This window comes from Panthera onca, chromosome E3 (genome assembly GCF_046562875.1).
Source record: "Panthera onca isolate mPanOnc1 chromosome E3, mPanOnc1 haplotype 2, whole genome shotgun sequence".
Taxonomy (NCBI): Eukaryota; Metazoa; Chordata; class Mammalia; order Carnivora; family Felidae; genus Panthera; species Panthera onca.
The window spans coordinates 5,287,162-5,303,238 of NC_138354.1; the positions used below are offsets into that span (position 1 = coordinate 5,287,162).

Consider the following 16,077-nt stretch of genomic DNA (forward strand, 5'->3'; position numbering starts at 1 on the left):
TGTTGTCAGATAGTTTTTCGTGGAATCTCATCCTGCCGGAGACGAAAGCAAGTCCCTGTGGACCCAGATGCCTGTGGGCCGTACAGTGACCAGTGTGGCCTCCCCCCCTACTCAGCTTCTATTTGCAAACTTAGAATTCCTTAGATGTATTGAAATAATCGAGTAATTATTGGCCCAAGTGCCTATGCTGTGGTGCCCTCCTACAGGATCTCATTTAATAGTTGCAGGAACTCTACAAATGGGGGTCTTAGGCAACCCCCCTTCCCCGACCACTGTGTCCTAATCCGAGAGCCCTCAAATACGTGACCCGAGTGGCCAGAGGGGCTCTGAAGATGTGGTTGAGGGGAGGGTCATGAAGCGGGGCACGATCCTGGATTGGCCGGGTGGGCCCAATCTACCCCGTGACTTAAAAATTGGAGAACCTTTCTCAGCTGATACCGAGGATGTAGGAAGGCCGCGTCGAGAAACTGGAAAAACAAAGAGATTCTCCTTTGGAGCCACCCGAAGGAACCAGTCCTGCTGGACTCCTAACTTAAAATCTTAAGATGATAAACTCGTGTTGCTTTAAGCCACTAAGTTTGGAGTAATTTGTTCACGGCAGTGGAAGCCGCCTGGATTCCTGTGTTAAGGTGAAGATAAACGCTGCGAGGCCACGCGGCAATTAACAGAGCTGGGGAAACCTGCGTCAGGTGCGTCCAGCTCCAGGTTGCCACCTGGACTTCTGGACCAGAGGGGCCGAGCCTTGTGGCTCAGCGGCTTCTCGGCCGGCGGTCCCTTTAAGGGCGGGGCGGGGCCTGTGGTTGCCTGGAGACCCGCCTCGGTCGGGACGCTCCGAAGTCGCCGCACCATCTCCGCCTCCTCCTGGCTGCGCCCCCGCCCCCGCCGGAGACCGGAGCCGGGTGGGCGCCCCGCCGGTGGTCCTGCGTGCGCCGCGGCCGACTTCCCGGTCAGGTCCGGCTCTTCCTCCGCCAGGCGGACGCGGCCCCCAGGACCTGAGCAGGTGCGGTGGGCAGGAGTTGCGGGGAGCCCCAAGCTCAGCGAATGCGCGCCCCTTTTGTGCTGCCTAAGGAAGGAATAAATCGCCAGGGTAAAAGGGCCTCAAGCCAGGGGGACCAGAATATAAACTAAAGTTACTGGGAAACAGGCCTCGAGGAAGGAGATGGGCCTTAGTTGTAGTGAAGATTTCACCCAGAGACCGCAAACCTATCTGTAGCAAAGGCTCACCTGGGCCTCCCTGGGCTAGGGGCTGGAGGGAGTAATGGGGTTTGAAGGACAAGAAAAGCGGGATCATGTTGGTGAGAGCAAAGCCTAGGGGTGTCGTTGACTGGCAGGTGGGGTGTCCAGAGGATGCCATCCAAGCAGAGGGTGTGGGGGTGTCCCCTTGGACCCCTCAGGGTGTGAGGAGGGACCAGACCTTGCCCTGCACCCCAGGACTCGTCTGTGTATATTGCTTGTTGCACTGGGATGTTTCCAATGAGGCCAGTTTGGGAGGCCATGAAAACTGTGGCTTTGGGGACCTGCCCGTCAGCTCTGTGACCTTGGGCAAACGTCACACGGCTCCTTTTCTGGCACGGGAGGCACTCAGTCTGGCATATGGAGTGGGCAGCCCAAGATTTCAAGTTCAAACACAGGAAAGTGACACAATAATCACAACATCATTGATAGTGTGTTGTATCCCACACTTCAGAGGTTTTCTGTGCATCATTTCATATAATTCTTACAAATGAGACAAGGCCCTGTTTTTTCTGTTTGGTATCTGAAGCAGATGGAGTTTAACCTGCTTAAGGACACACAGCTGGTGAGGGGCAGTGCAGGAACCTGAACGCAGCTTTTGAGCACTTTACCATGCAGAGATATCTATATCTATATCTATATCTATAGATATATATTTCTATATATCTATATATAGAGATAGATAGATATATCTATATCTCTATCTCTATCTATATATATTAGTTTACCTATTTTTTGAGAGAGGGAGAGAATCCCAAGCAGGCTTCCCAACTATCAGCACAGAGCCAGACGTGGGGCTCGAACCCATGAACCACAAGATCATGACCCAAGCAGAAATCAAGAGTCAGATGCTTAACTGATTGAGCCACCCAATCGCCCCTCCATGCAGACGTATTAAGAGATGGGCTTTCAAAAAAAAAAAAAAAAAAGAGATGGGCTTTCAAAGTAGGAATTGCCGGCATGTAAAACATTAAGGGTTAAGTAGCCATTTTTTAATGTATCGGGTTCCCTTCTTGCTGGAACACTATTTGAAAAGAAATGGTAGGCAGTGTTTCCAGTTTTTAAAAATTTTAGGAATGGGGTGCCTGGGTGGCTCAAACGACCGACTTCGGCTCTGATCATGATCTTGCAGTTCGTGGGTTCCAGCCTTGAGTCGGGCTCTGTGCTGACAGCTCAGAGCCTGGAGCCTGCTTCGGATTCTGTGTCTCCCTGTCTCTCTGCCTCTCCCCTGCTCATGCTCTGTTTCTCTCTCTCTCTCTCTCTCAAATACATAAACATTAAAAATAAAATAAAAATTTTAGGAACAACCAATGCGATATTTTTATAAACTGGTGATACTTGATAATCATAATTTTTCAAGCTTTATAAAGAGGAGAATGATAATGACATTGGGTTGTAAAGCTAAAATTTTAGCTACGGATGAAACCCGTAAGTATGTAGAGCTACGATTTTTCTTTTTCAGATAAAACCGATCAACACTTTGAAACAAACAGCTCCCAACCAAAGGAATCATTTGATACTTACATATATAAAGTAAACTTTAGGACTTCTAAAGACAATGGTGAAAGAAAAGAAAAGAGCGGACAAACGGGCGGATAAGTTTTCCCGCTCTCCCTCCACTGATAATCCAGACTTTTCCACACCAGACAGCAACGCTGCTAGACAAGAACTGTCCCCGAGGGCTGCCGCACCATTGCAAACGCATCTCAGTGAATCAGGGCTCAGAAAAGAGTCCAATGACGATGCCCAGCGGAATGAAGATGCCACTCAGTACGAAGAGCCCATTCTCACCAAACTCATAGTTGAAAGGTGAATTTGATGGGTTGCGTCTTCCGTGTTCCCCTTTCTAGTGCTTTCATGCTCTGTTCTCTCTCTCTCTCTGCCATCTCTTATCGTGGCTTTCCCTGTCACTCCCCTAGGTGACTGTAAAAGTCTGTGTCTTCAGCCCTGGTCTCTCTCCTGGAGTTTTATATTCAAATTTATAACTCCCTCCTGAACATCGTCCAACCCGACTTCAAGCCCCCTGTGTCCAAAAGCAAAGACTGCAGGACTTGAAATAAGATCTGGACCGGAGTCCTGGCTCTATGACATCAACCCCATCCTTGAACCTTTCTGAGCCCCAGGTTCTTCACTGGGAAAAACACACCCCATAGATGGTTCCTCTGTGTGCTGCCATGCCCCCCCCCCCCCCCCGCCCGGCCCTGGGCTTCTCCATTGGTGCCTATTTCTTTTTCTTTTTCTTTTTCTTTTTTTTTTAAAATTTTTTTTTAATGTTTGTTTATTTCTGAGACAGAGACAGAGCATGAGCGGGGGAAGGGCAGAGAGAGGGAGACACAGAACACGAAGCAGGCTCCAGGCTCTGAGCTGTCAGCACAGAGCCTGACGTGGGGCTTGAACTCACGATCCTCAAGATCATGACCTGAGCTGAAGTCGGATGCTTAAATGACTGAGCCACCCGGGTGCCCCGGATTTGTAATCCATTTTGAGTCTTGTTTTGTACATGGTATGAGAAAGTGGTCTCAATTCACTCTTTGGCATGTATCTGTCCAGTTTTCCCACCACCATCTACTGAGAGGCTGTCTTTCCCCCTTCGCGTATTCTTGCCTCCTTTGTTGTAGATTAACTGACCGTGGAAGTGTGGCTTTAATGGACTGTCTGTTCTGTTCCATAGATCTATATGTCTATTCTTCTCCCAGTACCATACTCTTTTGATAACTACAGCTTTGTAGTAAATCTTGAAATCTGGGATTGTGATGCCTCCAGCTTTATTTCTGCTCTTCAAGACGCCTATTCAGGGGCTTTTGTGGTTCCACACAAATCTTAGTGTTATTTGTTCTAGTCCTGTGAAAAATGCTGTTGGCATTCTGATAGGGATTTCATTGAATCTGTAGCTTGCTTTGGGTAGGATGGACATCTTAACAATATTAATTCTTAATCCACGAGCATGGAAGATCGTTTCATTCGTGTTGCCTTCAGTTTCTTTCATCTGTGTTTTATAGTTTTCAGAGTGTAGGTCAGGTCTTTCACCACCTTGGTTAAATTTGTTCCTAGGTATTTTATTGTTTTTGGTGCAATCGTAAATGGAATTATTTTCTTAATTTCTCTCTTATTTTATTAGCGTATTAGTGTATCCCATGTATTTCTGTATTAGCATATAGAAGGGCAACCGAGGGGCGCCTGGATGGTTCAGTTGGTTAAGTGTCTGATTTTTGATTTTGGCTCAGGTGGTGATCCCAGGGTCATAGGATTGAGCTCTCTGCACTGAGCGTGGAGCCTGCTTCGGATTCTCTCTCCCTCTCTTTCTGCCCCTCCCCTGCTCACATTCTCTCTCTCTCTCTCTCAAAATAAACAAACTTAAAAAGATTTTTAAAAATTATCATCATAGAAGACAGATAACGTAGAACTTGCTATTTTAACCATTTTAAGTGTACAATTCAGGGGCACTAAGTACCCTCATCCTGTTGTACAACCATCACCACTATCAATTTCGAGAACTTTTTCATCATCCCAGACCAAAACTGCCCAGAATAAACCCTCACCTTCCATCTCTGCCCCTTTTCACTATTTCCTCCTGGCTGTTGGCTCTCCCTACAATCTCTTCTCCACACAGCGGCCATCCAGATGCTATTTTTATGACATAAATCTGACCGTGGCCAGCTCCCCTCTTAGAACCGTCTCCTGATTCCTCCTAGAGGAACCCCACCCCCCACCCCAGCATCTGTCTCCTCTCCTCTTCTCTTTCTCTCTCCTTCCTGTTCTCCAGCTGGGCTGCCCTCCTTTCTGTTGGCTGAACTTGAGCTGTTGGCTCCTTCCTGCCACAGGGCCTTTGCACTTGCTGCACCCTCTTCCCAACATCCTCTTCCCAGAGTTCTTCTTAAGGCTGTTTGTTTTATGACCTGCACATCTCACTACAACTTCTGTGTCCTTCAAGAGGCCCTGACCGCCTGTACACAGCAGCTGCCTCCTCCTTATTCTCAGCCTCATTCCCCCATCATGTCTGTCATAAAAATTGAACATGATCTGGCATCCTCTTGTTTGTTTGTTTCCTCCTTGCTGCCTGTCTCTCCGCAGTCAACTAGGGTCACCAAAGGGCAGGAACTTTCCAGTCTTGTTCACGGTGGCCCTCGGGGAACATATGTTGAATGAGCAAATGTGAAATGTTGTTTGTACTTCTTCATTGATGTTAATTATGACTTTAACCCACCATCGCTTGTGGTTGATCACACCACTCATTACCTTGAGCTTTATTTCTTGGCAGCTATGAAGGGGAAACAGTCCATGGGCTGTATGAGGGAGAAGGCTTTGCGGTCTTTCAAGGAGGCTGTACGTACCACGTGAGTTACACGTCTTGGGGATGGGCAGGGAGGGGAGGACGGTGAGAATATTCTGGGAGAGTCTGAGATTTGTATCTCCAGAAAAGTCTGTTGAGTCTTCAAAAGAAATTGGAAGTACTTACTGCTGATTTGACTTTGAACCCAGTTACCTATTTTAAGGTAAAACCATGGATCCACACCTCAGAAGTCATCATTTTAGATTGTTTTCTTTTCCTGATTTTTAATAAATGTTTATGTTAGAGAGAGAGAGACAGAGCATGAGCAGGGGAGGGGCAGAGAGAGAGGGAGACACAGAATCCGAAGCAGGCTCCAGGCTCTGAGCTGTCAGCACAGGGCCCAACGTGGGGCTCGAACTCGTGAACCATGAGATCATGACCTCAGCCGAAGTCGGATGCTTAACCGACGGCGCCCCCCTTTTCCTGATTTTCATTTATTGTCCAAACAACCTGAAGGCGACTGGAGCAAATAGCAAAGAGTAAAATCCCAGTGTTGTCACCCCTTTGCCATTAAATGTTTTGGACACGCCGCGTCCCTTTAATTCCTCGAATGGATGTGTCAGCATTTATAGGGCCTACTGATTTCGCAGATAACATCTTGAAACTTTTTTCACTTATGAATAATTTGCTGCCTCGCCGCATGGTTTTCGTAACTTAAATATTTTGCGGCAAAATATACATAAAACCTACCATTGTAACCATTTTTGAGTGTACAGTCAGGGGCATTAAGCACAGGACCCTCCCCAGCCTCCACCTCCAGAAACCTTCATCCTCCCAAACCGAGACTCTGGCCCCAGTTAAACACCAGCCACCCCCATGTCTTCCTCCGTAATATTTAAAATACTGCATAGCTCTCTGATTTACTGTTCATGACTACACCATAATTATTAGATCACTTTTGAAGTGTTTTCATTTTTCCCCCATCATTAGCAATGGCACAGTAGATCATTCAGATTATCAAAGAAACGTGTGCTTTTTTAAAAAAATATAATTTACCAGGGCGCCTGGGTGGCTCAGTCAGTTAAGCATCCGACTTCAGCCCAGGTCATGATCTCGCCGTCCGTGAGTTCAAGCCCCGCATCGGGTTCTGTGCTGACAGCTCGGAGCCTGGGGCCTGCTTCGGGTTCTGTGTCTCCCTCTCTCTGACCCTCCCCCGTTCATGCTCTTTCTCTGTCTCAAAAATAAATAAAAATTTAATTTAAAAAATAAATAATAAATAAAAATAAAAATATAATTTATTGTCAGATTGGCTTCCATACAACACCCAGTGCTCATCCCAACAGGTGCCCTCCTCCATGCCCATCACTCACTTTCCCCTCTCCCCCTCACTCCCCCATCAACCCTCAGTTCTCTGTATTTAAGAGCCTCTTAGGGTTTGCCTCTCTCCCTCTCTGTAACTGTTTTTCCCCTCCCCCCCCCCATGTTCTTCCGTTAAGTTTCTCAAGTTCTGCATATGAGTGAACACATAAGGTATCTGTCCTTCTCTGACTTATTTTGCTCAGCATGATACCTTCCGGTTCCATCCAGGTTGCTGCAAATGGCAGGATTTCGTTCTTTCTCGTTGCCAAGTGGTATTCCGTTGTATCTATAAACCACATCTTCTTTATCCATTCATCAGTCGATGGACATTTAGGCTCTTTCCATAATTTGGCTATTGTTGAAAGCGCTGCTATAAACATTGGGGTAGAAACGTGTGTTTTCAATAAGAACAAATTTTTGTGGTTGGGGTCAGAAAGCATGGGTTTCAGTCCCCTGATCCCCCCCCCCCCCCCCCCCACTAAACATACAACATGTTCTTATTCCTGCGTCATGTAAATTCTTAAAAACGCCATTAGCGTGGCTGAATAATAGTCATGAATGTGGCCGTCCCGTCTGGCCTCGGCCAGTTTTGGAATCAGCTGTTGCGTTCCTGCTGATCAGTCTCCTTTCACCAATCGGGGCGCTAAGTGCACTGCTGTGTGAATAGGACTGAGTGTGGAGGCTGCTTGAGATCCTCTCTCTTCCCCCACCCCCTGCCTGCCTCTCTCCCCTGCCTGGTGCTCACTCTAAAATAAAAAAAATTAAAAAATCAACCAGCGACACCCAGTTCTCGATTACACGAGATCGACCCCTCCCAGGCTGCTGAAGACACAGTATCGGCTCCCACTACCCCAGAGGGTCTTGTCTCCGGTGGCCTTCGGTCCACAGTGACCCGGTAGCTCCAGCCTGGCCCAGTGGCCTTGCCTTAACTGTTGATGTGGGGGCAAATACCCCTCCATTTCTGAGATCTCCTCCCCACCACTGCCTGCTGCTTGCTGGGTAAACTTTCCGTATTTTCCTCAGACTCAAATTATTTTAATTAAAAATAATCATCTGTTGGGGCGCCTGGGTGGCTCAGTCAGTTAAGCATCTGACTTCGGCTCAGGTCATGATCTCCCGGTTCATGAGTCAGGCTCTGTGCTGACAGCTCGGAGCCTGGAGGCTGCTTCGGATTCTGTGTCTCCCTCTCTCTCTGCTCCTCTCCCACTCGTGCTCTGTCTCTGTCTCTCTCTCTCAAAAATGAATAAATGTTAAAAAAAATTTGTTTTAAATAATCATCATTCGGCTCTCCTTTAAATTGCGAGAGCGGCAGACCCAGCAGAATGACTCTACTGTGGCCCCAGGCCCCGAGTCAGACCGTGGGTATGTCACATGTTTAGATCACAATCCCCTAAAGATAGACAATAAAGCCAAACATTTCATGGAACATTTGCCCTTACCATGTAGACACAGCATGATCTTTTCTAGTGTAGTTTGTTAATTAAAACGCCAGTTGTTGTGACCGTAATTGATTCCATAATACAAACAACAGCCGGCCTGCGGCTGGAAAGCCCCTAGTTGCCCCGTGGTTTTCCTCAACGCCAGCCTGTCTCCTGTGAGCCCAGGCTAACCTGGACACCTAACAAAATGTGTCTTCTTGCTAGTGAGTTAGGGCCGTGGTTCCTGAGTGCAGTCCTGGGGACCAGCAGCATTACCTGGGTATTTTTTTTTTCCAAATGCTCATTCTTGGGCAACAGCCCAGACCTGCTGATGAATTAGAATCTCCGGGGTGGGCCCAGCAATCCCCAGGTGATTTCTGAAGCATGCAAGAGTCTGAGATCCACTGAATTAGGGCACTGTTACATATTCCCCCTTCACCCACTGACTCTAACAAGGTGATTCTAAGGAACAACTAGGAGTACTCTTTTTTTTTTCTGAGTTTATTATATACTTATTTTGAGAGACACAGAGAGTGTGTGCACAAGCTGGGGAGGGGCAGAGAGAGAGAGAATCCCAAGCAGGTTCCGTGCTATCAGCACAGAGCCAGACGTGGGACTTGATCCCACAATCCGTGAGATCATGATCTGAGCTGAGATCTAGAGTCAGACGCTTAATGACTGAGCCCCCCAGGCGGCCCAAACTGGGAGTACTTCTCAGCCTTGTTTTCTCTGATTACATTTAGGCATTCAGGCGTGCAAAGTTTTCGGTGACTAGTTCCTATGTGTTAACAACAGACACTAAACATAAGTGGACCCTCCTGACAACTGTATACATAGAGGAATATTCAGGGGGCACGGGCGCACCCATACGGATAAGTCCCAGTAAGTGGAAAACAGACGAGCGTGAAATTTACAAATGGGGTACTTTCTAACATCCAGATAACGGTTTTAACCAGGTCTACCTAGTTTAAATAATTTTTAAAAAATCCTTAAACTTTGAAATGCAAAACCAAAAGCATATGAATTCTTTTGAACTATGGAATTTTTACCTAGCTTAATTAGAGGAAGACACAGACCGAACTTAAAACTCACGTTTAAGTGTCACACAGGACTGCTTCGTGTAGGTTTTGGGGGATTTGGATAAGCGTATTCATGCAGATGGATGTGGGATGGGGCGCCTGGGTGGCTCAGTCGGTTAAGCGTCCGACTTCGGCTCAGGTCGTGATCTCATGGTTCATGAGTTTGAGCCCCACATCAGGCTCTGTGCTGACAGCTCAGAGCCTGGAGCCTGATTCAGATTCTGTGTCTCCCTCTCTTTGTGACCCTCCCCCCTCAAAAATGAATAAACAGTTTAAAAATTTTTAAAAAAAAAGAAAGTGGGATAAGGCTCCATTCTGAGAACTAAAACCAGCTGTTACGTAGAATCAATGGTCCTAATGGTTTGTTGTTGTTCTGTTTTAAAGGGTATGTTTTCAGAAGGACTTATGCACGGACAAGGGACTTATGTTTGGGCCGATGGACTGAAATATGAGGTAAAGTATGTCCTGTGTTCTAGTTTTACACTGTAATTAACACAATGTAACGGTCAGCTTCCCACAATCAAACATACTACTTTCACAAGAGTAATGCAGCTCACGGGTCTAAAAAAGTCCACAGATCCCAGGCGCCTGGGTGACTCAGTAGCTTAAGCATCTAACTCTTGATTTCAGCTCAGGTCACGATCTCACGGTTCGTGAGATTGAGCCCTGAGTTGGGCTCTGCGCTGACAGCTCAGAGCCTCCTTGAGATTCTGTCTCTCCCTCTCTCTCTGCCCCTCCCCTACTCTCTCTCTCTCTCAAAATAAAAAAAAAAAAAAAAACTTAAAAAAAAAAAAGACCCCAGAACCAAAGAATACAGGTGAAAAGTAACTTGTTAACTGCACGGGACCCTCTGGCAATCGGTACCCCGTTCATCCTTACACTCTAGATGTCTCCTGGGCGGGCACAGCGCCCGTGCATTTATTTGGCCTGTCTTACTCTTCTCAAACACAAGTATAGTTTATTGTACACTCTCTTCTGTCCCTTTAGTTTTTGGAGATCACACCATAGCCGTTCACCCAGATCCACCTAGTTTTACTGGCTGCTTTTATTCTATGATGTGGGTTTCCCTTAACCCATCTTGCTGGTTTAAAGGGAATATGTATTTTTTAAATCGATTGCTAGAAGGCTGTTCTCAAACTCGCAATTGCAGGGTTGCTGGTGATGGGGTTTATAAGTGGTAGTGATGACCTTTAAAACCTATGCACATATGCTCATATTCAAATAGCAGCCAGGTGAGGGAAGCGGAGACAAGTGCCGGCCAGGTGGGCAGTTCACTGGGCCTGAGAGCGGGAGACAAGCCACAGAGGTGGAGGGGCCCCTGAAGATCTGGTGGTTTGGGGCCAGCCTTTCCAGGGACATTCTTCCCCTGCAACACCCTGGCTTCTAGCCTGTGGCCCTTGGTTTATCGTCTCTGGAAGTTCGAAGGCGGGACTCCTAGGAGGCACAGACCCTCCCACGCCAGCCTAGACACGAGGGTTTATGGGTGGGATTCGGGCTGTCACAGAAGTATCTTCAGGGAGGTCAGCTGGCCTCCTGGGATCTGGCCGGCGAGCAGGCCAGACTACCCTGTCCTCTTTTCTCCATTGGCTGGCCGCCTCCAGCCAGGTCTCCTTCCTGAGAGAGAATCTAGTGGCTCAGGGCTGTGGTGCATGCAACTGCGTGCTGCCCACTCAGCTGACGTCCTGGCCCCAAGCAAAGCGGATTCTCTGGAAGTCACCCACAGGGCGGGCGGTTGGCTGGTGTGTCTACAGAATATTTTGATGAACCACAGGCAGAAAGAAGGGTTGCCATGAGTTGATCACTAAGCCGGGCTAATCACCAGAGTCCCCTGGAGATCCCAGGGCATCGAGCCTCCTTCGAGGTGGGTTCCAAGACTCTAAAGTTCCCGAGGCCGGGATCGCAAACCGCCACTGTTCCACGTCACCTGTTTGCTTCTTGGAGCCTTCTCTGCGCTCAGCTTCCAGCTATTTTATCCTGCTGGTGCTTCTGCCCAGGAGAGGGGAGGTGACAGAGGACGGAGTGTGTAGAGAGGGAGGGAGGAGGGTGGAGGCTGGGGGAGGGGGGCGGATACTCCACTGTTTCCGTGGAGGAGAGACGGGAATAGTATCCAGTAGTCAAGGAGGCATCTCAGTCTGCCCATAGGAGAGGGGTCTCTCTACTGCCTTCTTTCTCTCACTCTCAGGGTCGTTTTGCCCTAGGGGGAGTTTGTGAAGAACATGCCCATGAAGCATGGCATGTACACGTGGCCGGATGGCAGCACCTATGAAGGAGAAGTGATACACGGCGTGAGGCACGGATTTGGTATGTTCGTATGTGGCACGCACCCCGTGTCCTACATCGGCCAATGGTGTCACGGCAAGAGACACGGGAAGGTGGGTGAGGCGGCCACTTGACTCCCGTCCATAGATAGGATGAACAAATAGAGGTGTGGGAGGTAGGGGGCTGTCCTACAACTATGGTCCCTTCTTGTTTATTGATGTGAAATCCACATCACACGAAACTCACCATTTCAGAGTCTGCAATTCAGCGGCATTCAGTGCATTCTCAGTGCTCTGAGACTACCACCTCTGTCTAGTCCCAGAACATTTTCATCGACCCTCCAAAGTACAGCCCAGTACCCACCAGGCAGTTATTTCCCACCCGGACCCCCCGGTGGCCATCATTCTGCTTCCTGTCTCTATGGGTTTACCTACTCTGGATGTTTCATGTGAATGGAACCCTATGTTATGTGGCCTTTTGGATCTGGCTTTTTTTTGTTCAGCATCATGTTTTTGAGATCCATCCGTGTCGTAGGTACTTAATTCTTTTTTGTGGCTAATAGTCCACCACATGGATGGACCACGTTTTGTTTATCTGTTCATCCATTGATGGGCACTTGGGCTCTTTCCATCTTTTGGCTTCTGTGAATAGCACCGCTATGAACGCGTGTGTAAGGATTATTTGGGTACTTGTCTTCAGTTCTCTGGCGTATAAACCTAGGAGTGGAATATGGTAACTCGATGTTTAAGGCTTTGAGGAACCTCCCAACTGTTTTCCACAGCATCTGGCCCAATTTACATTCTCACCACTACCACAGGTGATCCTTTTAAGCAAGGTTGCTGTTTCTGGCACTATTTGCTTTTGTATTGGATGATAAAATACCGCAGCAGTGTTTTCATAAAATGTTAAAAGAAACAGTGTACCATTATAATCATCATTCGACTCGAATATAGACAATTCTGTCCATTGGCTTCCCTTCCTTTCCCTCCCCTTGTTCAGCTCATAGTGGATCAATTCAGACTGGGGGTGGTGGCAGCTTCTAGACAACGGCCCCTGGATGGCTGCACGAAGGAACAAGCCAGCTTGGTAGTGGAGAAGAAGATAGAAAAATCACACACTCACACACACACACACACACACACACACACACACAGAGAAATAAACCACTGAATAAAGAAGCAACCTGAGGCCATTCAGTGAAGGTCCTCATACGTGCATGGTGACTATTCCTCAGAGGAGTCACTGAAGCAAGGTTACACCATGTTCACTTAAACTTGGAGGCAGTCTTGGGGTGCCTGGGTGGCTCAGCCGGTGAAGCGTCTGACTTTGGCTCAGGTCATGATCTCATGGTTCGTGAGTCTGAGCCCCGCGTTGGGCTCTCTGCTGACGGCTCAGAGCCTGGAGCCTGTTTTGGATTCTGTGTCTCCCTCTCTCTCTGCCCCTCCCCTGCTCCTGCTCTGTCTCTGTCTGTCTCTCAAAAATAAATAAATGTTAAACTCGGAGGAAGTCAAATAAGGTGACAAATGGGTAAAACGAAAGTGGTTTGGGTACATAAAAGGGACTGGCCTTCAGTTACACAGAAGGTGCTACTACTCAGTTTAGGTAACAACACAACGGGATTGTTCAGGTACCTACTTGACTCACAGTTATCGAATATAATATATATAATATAATGATTAGCCCTAATGTGACGCCTCATTATTAGGGAGTCATTGATTGGTGGCATCTCTTTCTTACTTGGTGGATACTTCACCATTTTCTCGATTACGAGACAGAAGCATATCATGGATTAGATGTCTTTTTTTTTTTAAATTTTTTTTTTTCAACGTTTTTTATTTATTTTTGGGACAGAGAGAGACAGAGCATGAACGGGGGAGGGGCAGAGAGAGAGGGAGACACAGAATCTGAAACAGGCTCCAGGCTCCGAGCCATCAGCCCAGAGCCTGACGCGGGGCTCGAACTCACAGACCGCGAGATCGTGACCTGGCTGAAGTCGGACGCTTAACCGACTGCGCCACCCAGGCGCCCCATAGATGTCTTACCTTCATAGGACCTTGACTTCCACGTAGTTCGGACTCCTTTAATTCATCTTTGCCTTTAATAAACATTTGCTGTATGGCTTGCTTTGTTAAAATGATATCATTTGTTTTAGGGCTCTATTTATTACAATCAAGAAGGGACCTCTTGGTACGAGGGGGACTGGGCATACAACATCCGAAACGGCTGGGGGGTAAGATGGTACGTATTACCACGGCCGCTCTGGGGGCGTGGGGGGGAGGGTGTGGGGCCCAAATGATTTGCACTTAGCTGCTTAGAGATAAGGTGCAGAGGGGCACCTGGGTGGCTCAGTTGATTAAGCGGCCAACACTTGATTTCGGCTCGGGTCATGATCTCAAGGTTGGTGGGTTCGAGCCTCGTATTGGACTCCATGCGGACAGCACAGAGCCTGCTTGGGATCCTCTCTCCCTCTCTCTTCCCCTCCCTGCTTGTTCTCTCTCTTCTCTTTCTCAAAATAAATAAACTTTGAAAAAAAAAAAAAGATAAGGTGCAGAAATTTCGGAGAACACGTTTTCTATATAGGCAGGGCGGAATATTTCAATTCACCCCAATGGAATCTCCATAGTGATGAAAATATTCTACAGAAAATTTAAAGGAACGTTATATTAAGTGAGATCTAATGATACAACCATACTTTATCACATGTAGAAACTTTGTTCTCTCGTTCATGGATATCTCGTATGTTTTCAGAAGACTCTTGACGTGTTTGCTTGATTTTAGATCGAGCTGATGGAGTCATATATTTTAAGGATTGAAATATTTGGGGGCAAGGGGTGCGTGGGTGGCTCAGTCAGTTAAGCATCTGACTTCATCTCAGGTCATGATCTCATGGCTCGTGGGTTCAAGCCCCACATTGGGCTCTGTGCTGACAGCTCAGAGCCAGGAGCCTGCTTTGGATTCTCATTCTCTCTCTCTGTCTCTCTCTCTCTCTCTGTCTCTCTCTGTCTCTCTCTCTCTGCACCTCTCCTATTTGCACTCTGTTTCTCTGTCTCTCAAAAACAAATGTTAAAAAACATTTTTTAACAAAAAAAAAAAAAAAAAAGGGAGCAAAAATGTTAACTAATCATACTACTATACGGAGTTGTTTTAAAAAGATTTAAAATCCCTGCTCTTATCCTCCTTATCACCTTAATTAAATGATCAAAGGATTTAATAAAGTGGGTTGTCTTATCCCTAAGATGATGATTTTTACCACCTGTCCATTTGAGGAGACTGTATGGGCACAAGGGTTGGATTTCTTCAAAGGTGTTTAGAGAAAAAGTTTAAAGGACAGTCTTCTTAGGGGTGCCTGGGTGACTCAGTTGGTTTAGCCTCAGACTTCGGCTCCGGTCATGATCTTGAGGTTCATGAATTTGAGCCCGACGTCGGGCTCTGTGCTGACAGCTCGGAGCCTGGAGCCTGCCTCGGATTCTGTGTCTCCCTCTCTCTCTGCCCCTCCCCTGCTTGAGCTCTGTCTCTTTCTGTTTCAGAAAAATAGGTAAACATTTTAAAAAATGTAAAAGAAAGTCTTCCTAAAGATAAGTGTTGTATATAAAATAACCGATTTTTTTTCATTTTTCTCGGTCCCAGTTACAAGTCTGGAAACATATATGAAGGTCAGTGGGAGGACAACGTGCGTCACGGGGAAGGCAGGATGAGGTGGCTGACGACCAACGAAGAGTACACGGGACAGTGGGAGAAGGGTGTCCAGGTACGGCGCCCGTGGGTGTGACCCGAATGCACCCAGACGGGGACGCTGCTGATGCCCTGCACATGCGTCACTTGGTACATCATCCGGTCACCTGAAACTTCAGCACTGCTAAATTTAGAAACCCAAAGTATGATTTGCTGGTCCAGACCCTCTTTTTTTAGTGCCATTTTATTATTTAGGTTTCTCTAAAGGTCTTACACACGGGTGAGCAACAAAATGGTTTTTTTAAATATCTATTTTGAGAGAGAAAGAGTGTGTGAGTCGCAGGGGGGCGGGGCAGAGAAAGAGAGGGAGAGAGAGAACCCCAAGCAGCCTCCACATGGTCAGTGCAATTTGTGGGCTCGGCCCCACAAGCCATGAGATCGTGACCTGGGCCAAAACCAAGAGTCGGACCCTGAACCTACTGATTGATCTAGGCGCCCCCAAGCAAGCAGATCTCAATTCCCATGGCTCGTGTGTAGACCAAGACTATTATCTATGCCTTAGGAGCTGTGTATTTCCCGCACAGAAAAGAAAGGCTTCATACGGTTAGTTTTATATGACTTATACAAGCTTGGGTTTTCTGATAATATCTGCATGTTAATCTGGTAATTAGGGGCCTTGCTGAACTCACATAATAGTTCTGGTCAGTATTTTGTAGGTTCTTTGGGATTTTTTAATATAGACAATCCTGAGCACGGGTGCAGGGGCAGACAGCCTCGCATTGGGCTT

At 47.3% G+C, this 16,077-nt stretch overlaps 1 protein-coding gene across 5 annotated transcripts in view; it reads left to right on the forward strand.

Moving 5' to 3' along the window:
* The first annotated feature begins 835 nt into the window (after nt 1–835).
* LOC132689603 (radial spoke head 10 homolog B) overlaps nt 836–16,077 on the forward strand; it is a 60,395-nt gene continuing 45,153 nt past the window's right edge. For 2 of the 5 annotated variants that reach the window (XM_078439992.2, XM_078439995.2), the window contains exons 1-7: nt 837–1,000; nt 2,696–3,042; nt 5,492–5,567; nt 9,744–9,812; nt 11,558–11,731; nt 13,771–13,856; nt 15,246–15,366. In XM_078439992.2, the coding sequence (XP_078296118.1) occupies nt 2,792–3,042; nt 5,492–5,567; nt 9,744–9,812; nt 11,558–11,731; nt 13,771–13,856; nt 15,246–15,366 (777 nt within the window). In that variant the 5' untranslated portion in view covers nt 837–1,000; nt 2,696–2,791. Of the gene's footprint in view, nt 1,001–2,695; nt 3,043–5,491; nt 5,568–9,052; nt 9,163–9,743; nt 9,813–11,557; nt 11,732–13,770; nt 13,857–15,245; nt 15,367–16,077 lie in introns of those variants that run through there. The other 3 variants (XM_078439993.2, XM_078439994.2, XM_078439996.2) reach the window with 3 other exon arrangements.